Source organism: Meleagris gallopavo, chromosome 12 (genome assembly GCF_905368555.1).
Source record: "Meleagris gallopavo chromosome 12, MGAL_WU_HG_1.1, whole genome shotgun sequence".
Taxonomy (NCBI): domain Eukaryota; kingdom Metazoa; phylum Chordata; class Aves; order Galliformes; family Phasianidae; genus Meleagris; species Meleagris gallopavo.
Window position 1 is genome coordinate 19,323,917 of NC_139415.1, and position 12,304 is coordinate 19,336,220.

General features: G+C 59.0%; 1 protein-coding gene across 3 annotated transcripts in view; it reads left to right on the plus strand.

Annotated features, from left to right (window-relative positions):
* FRMD5 (FERM domain containing 5) overlaps nt 1-12,304 on the plus strand; it is a 40,203-nt gene that overhangs the window by 25,919 nt on the left and 1,980 nt on the right. For 2 of the 3 annotated variants that reach the window (XM_085234480.1, XM_085234479.1), the window contains exons 2-13: nt 5,725-5,829; nt 6,135-6,177; nt 6,386-6,464; nt 7,022-7,119; nt 7,378-7,501; nt 7,588-7,675; nt 9,034-9,122; nt 9,248-9,311; nt 9,437-9,528; nt 10,386-10,460; nt 10,855-10,923; nt 11,016-11,122. In XM_085234480.1, coding sequence (XP_085090606.1) covers nt 5,725-5,829; nt 6,135-6,177; nt 6,386-6,464; nt 7,022-7,119; nt 7,378-7,501; nt 7,588-7,675; nt 9,034-9,122; nt 9,248-9,311; nt 9,437-9,528; nt 10,386-10,460; nt 10,855-10,923; nt 11,016-11,122 — 1,033 coding nt within the window. Of the gene's footprint in view, nt 1-2,234; nt 2,437-5,724; nt 5,830-6,134; nt 6,178-6,385; nt 6,465-7,021; nt 7,120-7,377; nt 7,502-7,587; nt 7,676-9,033; nt 9,123-9,247; nt 9,312-9,436; nt 9,529-10,385; nt 10,461-10,854; nt 10,924-11,015; nt 11,123-12,304 lie in introns of those variants that run through there. The other variant, XM_019619616.3, reaches the window with a different exon arrangement.

Below are 12,304 nucleotides of genomic sequence, written 5' to 3' on the forward strand. Positions count from 1 at the left end.
CCTCCATGGCCAATGTGTGGCCTACGTGATGCATTTGGCACCCAGAGCTCGGTGCCCTGCACACCAGGTGTATGGCAGCAGCACTGTGCCTGGCTCTGGACAGGTGGAGGGGCTGGCACTTAATGCCTGCGTGGGCACTGATTAGGAGCAGGAGAGCCGGGTCTGGCTGCAGTGGTGCTAATCATGGTTAGCATCGTACCGAGGGCAGAGGGCTGCAGGACCAGGGCAGGCGGAGGGAGCTGACACACTGTTCTCCTTGCACGGCGCCCAGCACATCAGCTGAAATTGATTTCACAATGTTAGGGGTAAAATAACACTGTCATCAGGAAGATTTGCATCACGCGATGCTCATGCCCATATCATGCCTCCTGCCAACAGCAGTGTCGGATTTATGGAAGTTTTCGCTGCCTGCCCTGGATTAGTGTGGATCGTTTATGTCTTAAATTGCCCTCCTCCGTTTCCCTGGGAAATCACCTCTGGGGAGGATTAACAGTCCTGCAGTGAAGTGATGGCGTGGTTATAAAAATGCCACCTTCCTTGATGCCCAGGAGCAGAGACACAGAGCTCGGTAAATCAGAGCCTGTTCTCATGTCAGTCCCTGACTGCATCCCCCAGAGGAGCCCAGGTACACTCACTTCATACCCGCCAGTGAGCCGTGGTCCTGCCGTGCCACGGCCGAGTGCTGTGAGCTGCTGTGGGGCTGTGTGGGTCCCAGCGCTGCGCCCAGCTGTGTCTGAGCCGCGCTCAGCCCAGGGCAGCAGGAGGTGCTGGGCTGTGCAGTGCTGCAGCCGCTGCTCCCGCCTGCGCCCCGCTTCACTTTCATGGCCTGTAAATATTTATGACCCGTTTACACGTTTCTTTCTTCCCTCCTGTGAGCGTTTTGCTGCGTTCAGCTGCTGGAAGGAAAGCAAGCTTCTCCTCGGGGCTGTTGCCAGGAAAACCAAAGGTGCTTTCCTGGAGCCGAGCAGCACGCACAGCTCCTGGCTTTGGTTGCTCTCTTTTCTCGCTGTTCCTGCCCTCCAGCAGCGATGTGCGTGGAGCTGCTGGCTGCAAAGAGCACCGCTCAGCACTGGGGTCCTGCAGCAATCTGCAGCCCACGGCCGCAGCACTGGGGGTGGTTGGTGGAGCCGCTCCGCACCACAGCAGGAGTCCATGCTTAGCACCGAGCACTGGGCATCTCATCGTGCCTTCAGACCCCAGGGTGCTGCGACGGGTCTCTGAGGTGCTCCCTTGAGGTGAGAGCTGCAGAGATGCAGTTGTCTGTGGGTTTGTGCTGTGTGCTGCAAGCAGGGCTCGCTTCCTGACAGAGCATTCCTGATCGTCAGCTGGCTGCTGTGAGTGTGTTCCTCGCACGCACCGCCATCCGCTGCACCAGCAGCGCTCCGTGCGCCCATGGAAAAGGAGTGCCAACTTAAACAAGAGCAAACATGGAGCCACTCCAAGCTCACATGAATGAAAACATGAGCTTGAACGATGGGAGAAGGCAATTTGCTTTTATGGAGAGAGGTTTTCAGTGCTTCTAAATTATAGACTTACAAGTTCTGAATTTAATTCATGAAAGTTGCGCAGCAGCAACGGGCAGCACAATGCAAGGGGACACAGGCATCTGTCAGCAGGTCTCTGTGTGTGCGTTGCTCTGGAGCTGCACTCAGGGCTGGAGAATAAGTGGGACTTTGCAGAACCAGTCTGGTTTCCGTGTCCCCAGGACCAGATGCTGATGTGGGCATGGCCAGGCTGTGCCATGGGGTGCCCTGGGGCTGAGCATCCCTGCGCTGTGCCAAATCTGTGCTCCTCCTCTGCAGTTGGGCGTTGGGTGGCTGCAGAACAAACCCCCACCTCCTGCAGGACGGTGGGGCAGCCCGGCACCCTGCATGGCTGCTTAGGGGAGGAAAATTCCCCTGCACGTAACCCACGATAAATATTTGAATGGTGTTAAATTCCCCATTCTGGCAGAAACCTTCGTCACACTCATCCCTAATTGTGACTCACTGATAAATATTCTGCTGTGAGAAACAGCAGCAGATGGCCCTGTGGGGGGGAGCGGGGGGCACAGTGGGGGCCACTGCAGCTGCACTGAGCACGGCCCAGCACTGCCCTGCCCCCACAGCACTGCCTGCCCCTATGGCACTGCCCTATAGCACTGCCCTGCTCCCAGCTGTGCGTTAACTGGGGAATCCAGCAGCTGGCGTTTACAGCTACAGAAATCACTTTCTGGTAACTTTCTGTAGCAGAAATGCTGAGTCTCAGCCTGCAGCAGTGATGGAGCATCTGGTGGAAGGCAGGGCCAGCCCAGGGCAGCTCAGGCTCATGCAATGCAGCTGAGTGACAGGGAGGGCTGGAGCCAGGATCCACCCCTTCCCAGGCCTCATTTAAAGGTTGGCAGTGGAGGTGAGGGTATCTCTCTGGAGATCTCTGCCTACCTGAGGCTTTCCAAAGGTAAGCAGCTTTTTTTCCCTCCCCCCCCCCCCCCCTTTGTTTCTGTGTCCATGGCTGCTGCATTTGGACTTATTCTCATTTGCTACAGCCAAACACTTTTCCACTCTGCAGTTATCACTGTACTTTCCATCACATTGTAGCATTACACTTTCCTTCTCCAAGGTTTTATCAATTGCTGCAAGCTCACATGGTAAGTCCTGGAGACAGAACTGCCCACGTCAGCTGGGAAGAAGGATTGCAGACAGCAAATTCACAGCAAGGCACATGCTCTCATGATCGTGCTGCTCATGGAGGGCCTGGGGCTGCTGTGGGGAAGTTGCTGTGCTGATGGCCACCTGCTGTAAGGATGCCTGCAGCTTGAGGGGTGCTCTTGCCTGTTTCTGCCCATTTTCTTCCCCATGCTGCAGTTCTGATGAGGCGCCGGCTTACTCTGCAGGCTGAGCTGCCCGGAGCCCTCCCAGAGCCTGCAGGCTGAACGCTGACTCCATCTGAGGGACAGTAAATCCCAGCCCCACGCAGCACAATGCCGAATGTTGAAAATGAAGCACTTAAAGCACATATTGCCATCAAATTGCCAGCGAAAATCCCCTCGTGCTGCAGCGGAGCTGTGGCTCTTTGATCTTTCCCAGCTCAGCTGCTGCCGCCAAAGAGATTTAAGCTCCAACTTCACTTTTTAGAACAGACTTTTCTTGACAGTTTCCTTTTAAAAAATAATCTCCCCCTAAGCTGATGGAGCAGGGGCTGGCCGGCCCCACAGCGTGGCTCCGGAGCTGCAGGAAGGCTGTGCTATTTGTTCCCCAAATCCGGCGCTTAATCCCCGGAGCGGGCACTGCCATGGGCTGTAGGGTTGTGCAAGGAGCTGTGCACCCCGGCACAGAGTGTCCATGCGGGCTGCGCTCACGGACTGAGCTGTGCTGTTTTAGTGGCTGTGTGAGTCTCTGCCCCAGAGCGCATGGGTGAGCGGTTCCCTGGTCGCTGTGCCATACGGCTTCGTGAGATTTATGACGTGAGGAAGTGTAACACATTTGGGATGTTGGAAGGATAATTAAATGAAATAAAGCGGAGGCATGCAGTGATGCATGAAGCAGGGCGCTGCACACAGCTCTGGCTGAAGGAAGGGGGCAGCTCAGGTTGTGTGCCAGGGCAAGTTCCTTCCCCAGAAGGGAGGTGAGCACAAGCTGTGCGGAGGACGGGGGTCACCATCCCCGAGCTGTGGGGATGTGGCTCTGCGTGGTGCAGTTAGGGGCGTGGAGAAATGAGCTGGGTTGGGCTTGGGGGTCTCAGAGGTCTTCTCCAGCCTCAGTGGCTCTGTGATTCTGTAGTCAGGCTCCAGTGCTGGTGCTCAGCTGGGCAGCAGGAGGGGAATGAGCCAGCGCTGCTTGTTGAAGATGAGCTGCTATTATTAACTCATTTCATTTTAGCTGTGTGTGACCCTAATTTTGGCAGAGGAGCTTAGAAAAACGAAGAAGGCAAGGTTACTTTAATCTTCTTAAAGTTTTGAGATTTCATGCTTGCTGCTTTTTGGTCCGTGTCTTTCCGGAGCTCTGCTGTTCCCGTTACCCGATGGATGCTCTCCAGAGCAGTACAGGCTCTCAGCCAGTCCCGAGGGGCTCAGCCCTGCACTGGGAGCACCAGGCTGGGTTGGCACCCACAGGGCCCTGTGCCCACCGCCTCAGAGCTGTTCCTGCAGCACGAGCTGCTGTGTGCAGCTGTGATGTGCTGTGGGGTGACAGCAGCCCCTGTGCCTGCTCCATTGATGGGCCGTGTGCCACAGAGCACTGCTGCTGGGGCCGGCAGCATCTGGTTCATCCTGTGTTCCAACCCCTGGTGAATGGTGGATGGGCAGCACTGGGGTGAGAAACCCTGCCCGTGTGCTATGGCGAGTGGTGATCCCGTGTGTTTTATGGGAGTTGCAGGCAGGATGCTGTGCATTGCAGCATCCCCTGCACACAGTGCTGCTGGCTGCCTTTGGGTGATCCCTGCACAGTCTGAGCATGCTTGGTTTGTTGTCTGAACTCCTCTGAACTGAGAAGAAAAGGACCGAGAGTACAGCTTGGGAACAAGGAGCTGCCTGGTTCTGGTGGCAGTCTCAGCATCCTGCAGCAGCCCTGCAGCACCTCAGGACTTCAAATGCATCAGAAGTCTGAGGTGGAAGCAACAAGCGCTCAGCTGTGGGCGCTGGTGGCACTGAGCTGGCTGCTGCCATGCTGCTGGGCCAGCATAAACCCTCCTTTGTAAGAACATACAGAGATCAAACCGGAATGCTTAAGCTGCTATTACGCAACAGACAGCTCTTTCAAGTTCTGATTTGCAAAGACGGCTCAGATAATTTCCTGAAAGACAGACTCATAATGATTAATTTAGAATATGTTTAACTCAAGTTAGAGAGATCAAAGAGGAAGCATCTCCCCCCGTAAAGCCGTTTGCATTTGTGCACTGTTGGCAGATGGAGGGCTGCTGTCTCGTGCTCCGTGTGGCTCTTTGTGTCAGTGCTGCAGGTCCTAGTGCCAATTTGGGGTACGGATGGGTATGGAAAGGCAGAAGCAAATCCTGCAAACAAAGGGCCTTGGGCTGTGCAGCACGTGATGCTGGGGGCATCGCTGCTCTGCTGCTCCATCCTGCTCTGTGCAGTGCCAAAAACATAGAGCAAAATGCAGGGCATGGGTTGCAGGCTGGGCACTGCGCTGTGTTGAGGCTCTGGGGGTGAGCAGCTGCTCTGATGTGGGGATGTGGCAGTGGGCATGGTGGGATGGGGGCAGTGGGGATCTGAGAGGTCTTTTCCAGCCTTGGTGATTCTGAGACTCTGTGGCCCCTCTCTCAGTCAGCAGTCACAGTGCTGTGGCAGCGTGATGCTGAGTGCAGGGCTCTGCCTCTGCTCCTGGCTTTGACTGATGGGACCCTGAGACACCCAAAGTGCCCGGCCAGCAGCACCACGGTGTGGGGCACAGTGTGGGGCGGGAGCTGGGGGTTGCTCTGTGAGCTAGAACTTACAGTGTGTGATCGTAAATCAGACGGAAGGATGCTGGAGCAGTTACATCAATGTAAGTGCGAGGGGGTTGTGCACAGCACCGCACGGCTTTACAATCCATCTGGGCTAATCCCACCGCTGATGGGTCAGCCCTCATCTGGGGCTGCATGGCCTCGGGGATGCAGTGCTGGGGAGCAGAGGGTGTCCTCATGTGGCTGTGCTGCATCCCCAGCCTGACGTGGCAGGTTTAGTGCCTTCATCTCCCTGTATCTCAGCTCCCCCAGCCCTGCTGCGCTGCCAATGCCGTTCCTGTCTTGCAGAGAGATGCCAAGGGGCAGTACCTGTTCGACCTCCTGTGCCACCACCTGAACCTGCTGGAGAAGGACTACTTTGGCATCCGCTTTGTGGACCCTGACAAGCAGAGGGTGAGCGGATCAGAGCGGTGTGACAGAGGCCCCATGCAGAGCTCACCGCGGTGTGGCTGCAGCCCGGTGCTGCACTGTGTGCAGCGTGTGGGGCTGGGCTGCCCTGTGCTCCTCCTGCCCACACTGTGTGCCCACCCTGATCTGTGCAGTGTCCCCAGGGCTGCTCCCACCGCCGCACTGTGGGCAGGGCTGGGCATGGGATTGCCCCTGCGTGGGCTTCTGGTTCCAAAAGAGTGTTCCATCAGTGCTCCTGGTGGCAGACATTTGTTACAGAGCTGCTCCAATCCCTTCTTTTCTCATTTCAGCATTGGCTGGAGTTCACGAAGTCGGTCGTGAAGCAGATGAGGGGTAAGCATCGCTCCCAGTACAGGCAAAAGGCTGAGCAGTGTCCTGTGGGGCGGTGCGTGGCACAGCTCGGTGTGCCCCATCCTTCCGTCCCTGCAGTGCGTGGGGACACGAGGGTCAGTGCCCGACCTGTGTGGACGGGGGGGAGGGTGAGGAGGGTTGTGTCCTGAGGTTTGGTGGCAGATTGGTGACGGTGCTGCTGTTCCCACAGCCCAGCCACCCTTCACCATGTGCTTCCGTGTCAAGTTCTACCCCACGGACCCTGCGGCGCTGAAGGAGGAGATCACCAGGTGAGGGGGTGTGGGGCCGTGGGTTTGGGTTTGTGCTCAGCCTGTGAAAAGGGCTGTTTTACCACCCAGCGCAGCCTACCATGCACAATGCCTGTGTCACTGCTGCTCCTGCTGCACCCTCAGAGCAGAGCTGCACGCCGTGCACCCACCTCCCTGTCCTGCCCAGCACCTCTCCCCCAGTTGCCCTCTGGTCCTTGTGGGATCTGCTGGCAGGATAGTTCCCTTCATGGTCCGTTTCATTACCTTGCGTGTTTTATTATCTAAGAACACGCTACTGGGGATGATCCGGGGAAACAATGGGTGCAGAAATGATGGCAGAAATGGACCCTGAATCCAGAATTTGGGTCACGTGGCTCAAAGGCGCCGGCACCCAGAGGGCAGTGCTGTGAGCAGGGCAGCTCTGCTCAGCCTCAGCACTGCTGGGCTGGGACGTGGCCCCGGCTGTGGGTCAGGGCCAGCAGTGCCTCTGGCTGCGCAGTGCACGCGTGTGCAGCCGGGACAGCCCTGCTCGGGCCAAGCAAGCTGCACTTGGCCAACCGGCTCTCTGCTGTCTGCAGGTACTTAGTCTTCCTGCAGATCAAAAGAGACCTCTACCACGGCCGCCTCCTTTGCAAGACCTCGGACGCCGCGCTGCTGGCCGCCTATATCCTTCAAGGTAATGCTTCCTGACAAGATAAATCTGCTTTTCGCTCTGAGTCCCGATTACGTTATTTCACTTACAACAGATCGCTGCACCTCGAATATAAATGTCACCAGGGCCGTCCTGCAGGGCTGTGATCGTACTGTGCAGGCTGTACGATGCGACTGCCTGGGGCACTGGGGCTGTGGGGCTCTGAGGGGGGTGGTGAATGGTGTGGCTAATGCCTGAGCAGTAAGCCCACAGTGGGGCTGCTCACCACCTCTGTCCCCCCAGCTGAGATTGGTGACTACGACCCCGGGAAGCATCCGGAGGGCTACAGCTCCAAGTTCCAGTTCTTCCCCAAGCACTCGGAGAAGCTGGAGAGGAAGATTGCGGAGATCCACAAATCAGAGCTGAGGTAAAGGCTCAGTGCCACGCCAGGACCTGCGTGCATGCCGTGCTCTGCCCTGCACGCCGCCCACCTCTCCCTTCTCCCTCCCGCAGCGGGCAGACGCCGGCCACTTCTGAGCTGAACTTCCTAAGGAAGGCGCAGACCCTGGAGACCTACGGCGTGGACCCCCACCCCTGCAAGGTGAGCGCTTCTGGCAGCCACGCTGCTCTGCTCCCTCTGTGCTGACGTGCTGCAGAGGAGCTCCCACTGCTGTCCGTGGGGCTGCGTCACCCGGCATTGCGCTGCGGTGCTGGGAGCGCTGCTGTAGGAGGCAGCACCTGGGTGCCACAGGGCCACTGAGGTTGGAAAGACCTCTGAGATCCCCCCCATTCCAACCGCAGCCCCATCACCACCATACTCGTAACCAGGACAGTCCCCTCCCTGTCTGCACTCCTGTACTGACGGAGCTTTGTGCTGGAAGTAGCTTTTATCGACTCTCAGTGACCCCACGCTGTGCTCCCCCAGAGCCCCATCACACACAGGGGGATGCGGGGAGCAGAGCAGGAGGAGCTGGGCTGAGTCAATCCCCACTCACAGCCAACACACGGAGAGAGCTGCCCAGCACCCGGCGCAGAGCTGGGCTGAGCGGGGTCACAGCAGCACAGGGCTGGGTGCTGGCACTGGGCAGGGCCATGGGTGAGCATTGGTGCTGGTGCTGCTGATAGCTGGTGCTGGGGGAGCAGCTCCTGCAGTGCTCTGCACTGATAGCACTTATTCTGGGCAGTGCGTGCCCTGCGATACCCAGCAGTGGGGTAGGGGCTCCCAGGCTGAGGCAGGACCAGGTACTCCCGCCGTGGCACTCCTCGTGCCTGTGGCTCAGCTCTGTGCTTTGCTTTGTGTAGGGCAGGATTTGGGCTCTTTGGTTTCACCTGTCTGCCCCTGGCAGATCGAAATGAATTGTGATCCAATCTTGATGCGAACCCGGCTTATTCTCTGCTCGCATCCCGAGGATCCCTTTCTGCTGCTTCCCGTGCACCACACGCCCCGTGCTGCTCCCGCACTGTGCACATGGATGTGCTGCAGCTCCCCATCCCACAGCCGCCCTGCAATGCTGTCTGAGCCCAGCACAGCTCTGCGCTTTGCATGAGCTCCAAGGCAGTTAATGAGTGCTTCCTCAGAGCCCCGTTGTTGTGATTAAGTGACTGCACTGCCCAGCTCTGTTCATGACACTAATTATGGGTTGTAAATGGCCACGGTGCTGCCTGGCCGCTCCAACACTGAATGGGATTTTGCCATCATGCAGTTTAATTATTAGCAAAAGGGTTGGTCAGGCACGTAACCATCTTCACTTATTGCTCACTTGTGAATTGATGGGATCGATGAGAGCGATACTGCACGTTGTGCTTCGTGCTGGGAGCAGCACACGGGGCTGCAGGGCTGTGGGGCTGGTGCATGCACAGGCTGCTGCAGGATCACGGCTGCAGCCCATTGCTCTATGCCTGCCCTGGCTGCTGCTGGGCACTCTGACACTCTGCTGAGGAGCTGCTGTTCTCTTGCAGGACGTGTCGGGCAATGCAGCGTTCCTGGCCTTCACCCCCTTTGGGTTCGTCGTCCTGCAGGGGAACAAGAGAGTGCACTTCATCAAGTGGTGAGCAGCCCCACAGCGCTGGTGCTGGCTGACCCTGCGCCCTGGGGAGGGGACGAGTGCCAGTGGGGCTGGGCAGTCTCTCATGGCACATCCCTGCCTCTAACGGCACATCCCTGTCCCTTCAGGAATGAGGTGACCAAAATGAAGTTCGAGGGGAAGACGTTCTACCTGTATGTGAGTCAGAAGGAGGTGAGTGCGTTTCCATTTGGGGCTGCCCCGTCCCCCTGCCCGGCTGTGGCCACGCTCTCTGTGCTGCCACCATCCCACAGCCCTGGGCACCACTGCTGTGGCCAACACACTTCTTTCTGCTGTAGGAAAAGAAAATTGTCCTCACCTACTTCGCCCCAACGCCGGAAGCCTGCAAGCACCTCTGGAAGTGTGGCATAGAGAACCAGGCCTTCTACAAGTGAGTGCAGGGATGCGCTCTGCTCTCGCTCCCCGTGGGTCACTCCTGGGCTCACCACGTGTGGGGCAGTGCAGCACTGTGCCCCTCTGCCCCACAGCTCCAGGGCTGCCCCCAACCCAGCAAACCTCCAATTCTGCAATTAGAATTAATTGGGCAGAGATAGATAGCACCTTAATGATGGGCAGCACCCGGGAGGGGTTTTGGGCTGGAGGGGCAGCAGGCAGTGCCAGCACTTGGTGTGAGGCTGTGCTGGGTGCTCAGAGCCTTCCTTGGCAGTGCCCGACTTTGTGCTTCCTAATGAGTTTTATTCTAATCAGTGAGATGTGAGATAAAGTGTGTAATGTATTCTCTTTGGGAATTCTGCAATCAGCGGCTGCCATCAGCAGGTTTCACTCCTCATTATATGAACATAAAATGGAATTGCAATATTGCTTTACAAATCTTTTTATGATTAATAATGTCAGCACTGGGTCCTGCTCCCCGTGTGTGGGGTGAGGGCTGCTGGCTGCTCCTGCCCTCCTGCCCCGGGCAGGGGGCAGTGCTGGAGGTGGGGAGATGAGGCTCCGCTGTGGGGTGGGGGGGGGTTTGCTGTGGGGGGGGGTTTGCTGTGGGGTGGGGGGGGGTTTGCTGTGGGGTGGGGGGGGGTTTGCTGTGGGGTGGGGGGGTTTGCTGTGGGGTGGGGGGGGTTGCTGTGGGGTGGGGGGGGTTGCTGTGGGGTGGGGGGGGTTGCTGTGGGGTGGGGGGGTTGCTGTGGGATGGGAAGCTGCCAGGGCTCACACACGTTACTCAGCCTTGTTCACTGGGAGTTTCCTTGCTCCCATGAGTGCATGTGGCACTCACAGCCTACTGCCCTGCAGGTTGGAGAAGTCGAGCCAGGTCCGGACAGTGTCCAGCAGCAACCTGTTCTTCAAGGGGAGCCGTTTCCGATACAGGTAGATAAGGGGCAGATAACAGCACTGCCAGCTGTTCTGGTGCAGGACGGCCATGTCAGTGCCACCACCGGGCGTTCCCCATTCCTCAGCTGCCATTCCTCCCTCCTGCCCCAGAGACACGGTGATCATGGGGCCGGGGGGGGGGGGAGGGGTGGAAATCTGGGGGCTTTTCATGGTTTGGTTTGGGTTTTTTCTGAGGCCAAGGGATAAAACAATCATTGCAGTTCCTAAATTCTGCTTCCTGGAGAAGGTGCCGTATGTCTCTGGTGGGTGTGGGGCATCCCCAGCCATGGGATGATGCCACCCCTGTGGGCAGTGCAGCATGCAGGGATGGGACGGCAGGCACTGAGGGCTGCTGTCCCCGTGCTCACGCCGCTCTTCTTCCCACCCATAGCGGCCGCGTTGCAAAAGAGGTGATGGAATCCAGTGCCAAGATCAAGCGGGAGCCGCCGGAGATCCACCGGTAAGGGCACCACACAGCCCGGCACCACGGGGCATACGGGGCACCGCACAGCCCCGGCAGGCGGCCCCTCACTGCCGCTGCTCTCCCTGCAGGGCCGGGCTGGTGCCAAGCAGGAGCTGCCCCTCCATCACCCACGGCCCCCGGCTGAGCAGCGTGCCGCGCACCCGCAGGAGGGCTGTGCACATCTCCATCATGGAAGGTACGTGCGTGGGGCAGCACGCTTATCTGTGCACGTGGGCATACAGAAGGGAGATCAGCTGCCTCTGTTGTTCAGGGAGTGGGTAGCAAAGGGCCGAAGCTTTGTGGCAGCAGCTGTGGCTCAGGGCAATGGGGTTTTGGGCGCGGCACGGACAGGACCTGAACTTCACTACTGTCGTTGCGCTGCCCCACTAGGAATGAGCGTACAGAGCAGGCTGAGCAGTGCAGTGCTCCTGGGCCCCCTGCTCTGCGACTTCCTATGAATCCCACCTACAGCCACAGGTTTGAGCTGTTTTGGGCGCTCAGCACAGCTACACACGTGCTCACATTCGGTGTCCCTTTGTTTCCCTGCATTTGGGGTCATTGAGGTCCTACTGGAACCTCGTGCTGCCAGGAGCCCTGCGGTGCCGTCCGTGTGCAGCCCCCACAGCACAGCCCGGGACCCCACAGCGCTCACACCAGGGACATAAGGGACGTCCTGGGGACCCCCCTGTGCCCATGGGAGCTCAGGGCCCGGTGGGGGCTGTGCTTTGGGCCCTGCTAAGAGCCAGGGCCCCGTCCCCCCTCCCTGGGTGCTGCTGCAGATCGGGTGGCACGCAGCCCCACGCCATCCATCGCTGTGCCCGGCACCGTGCCACGGCCGCTTCATGTCACTGTCACCTCGCTGGTAGCTGTGACACTGCAGCAGCCCAAAATAGCCCCGAACACCAGCGGGGCCACCGGCGTGCCACTGTTGGTGGGTCTCCGTCCCCGTGCCGCCGTCCCCACGCCATGGGGAAGTGCCTGGTGAAGATCACCACCCGGGTCAGCGTGCAGCTGCGCTTCATCAACCACTGCTGCCGCGCGGTGCGGGTGCGGGTGCTGGCGTTGGGGCCGCGGCTGCTGGCACGCGCTCTGGGGGCTCTGCCCCTGCTGCCCGCTCCCCCCGGCCCCAGCGCCAGCCCCCCCGCTCCGGGTGGGCACGCAGCAGGTGAGGCCGGGGGGCGGGGGGTCCCGCGACAGCGGCCCCAGAGGGGTGAGGGATGTGGGGTTGGGGTGCGGGGAGCTCTGGGTGCCCCCCCCCCAGCGGGATGTTATTACCATTGACCCCTCAGTTTGGGGCTGGACCCGACGTTCCCCACGCTTCTCAGCTCACGGAGGTGGGGGTGGCAGCACGGGTTGGCCTGGGGGCGGCTGTCACTGC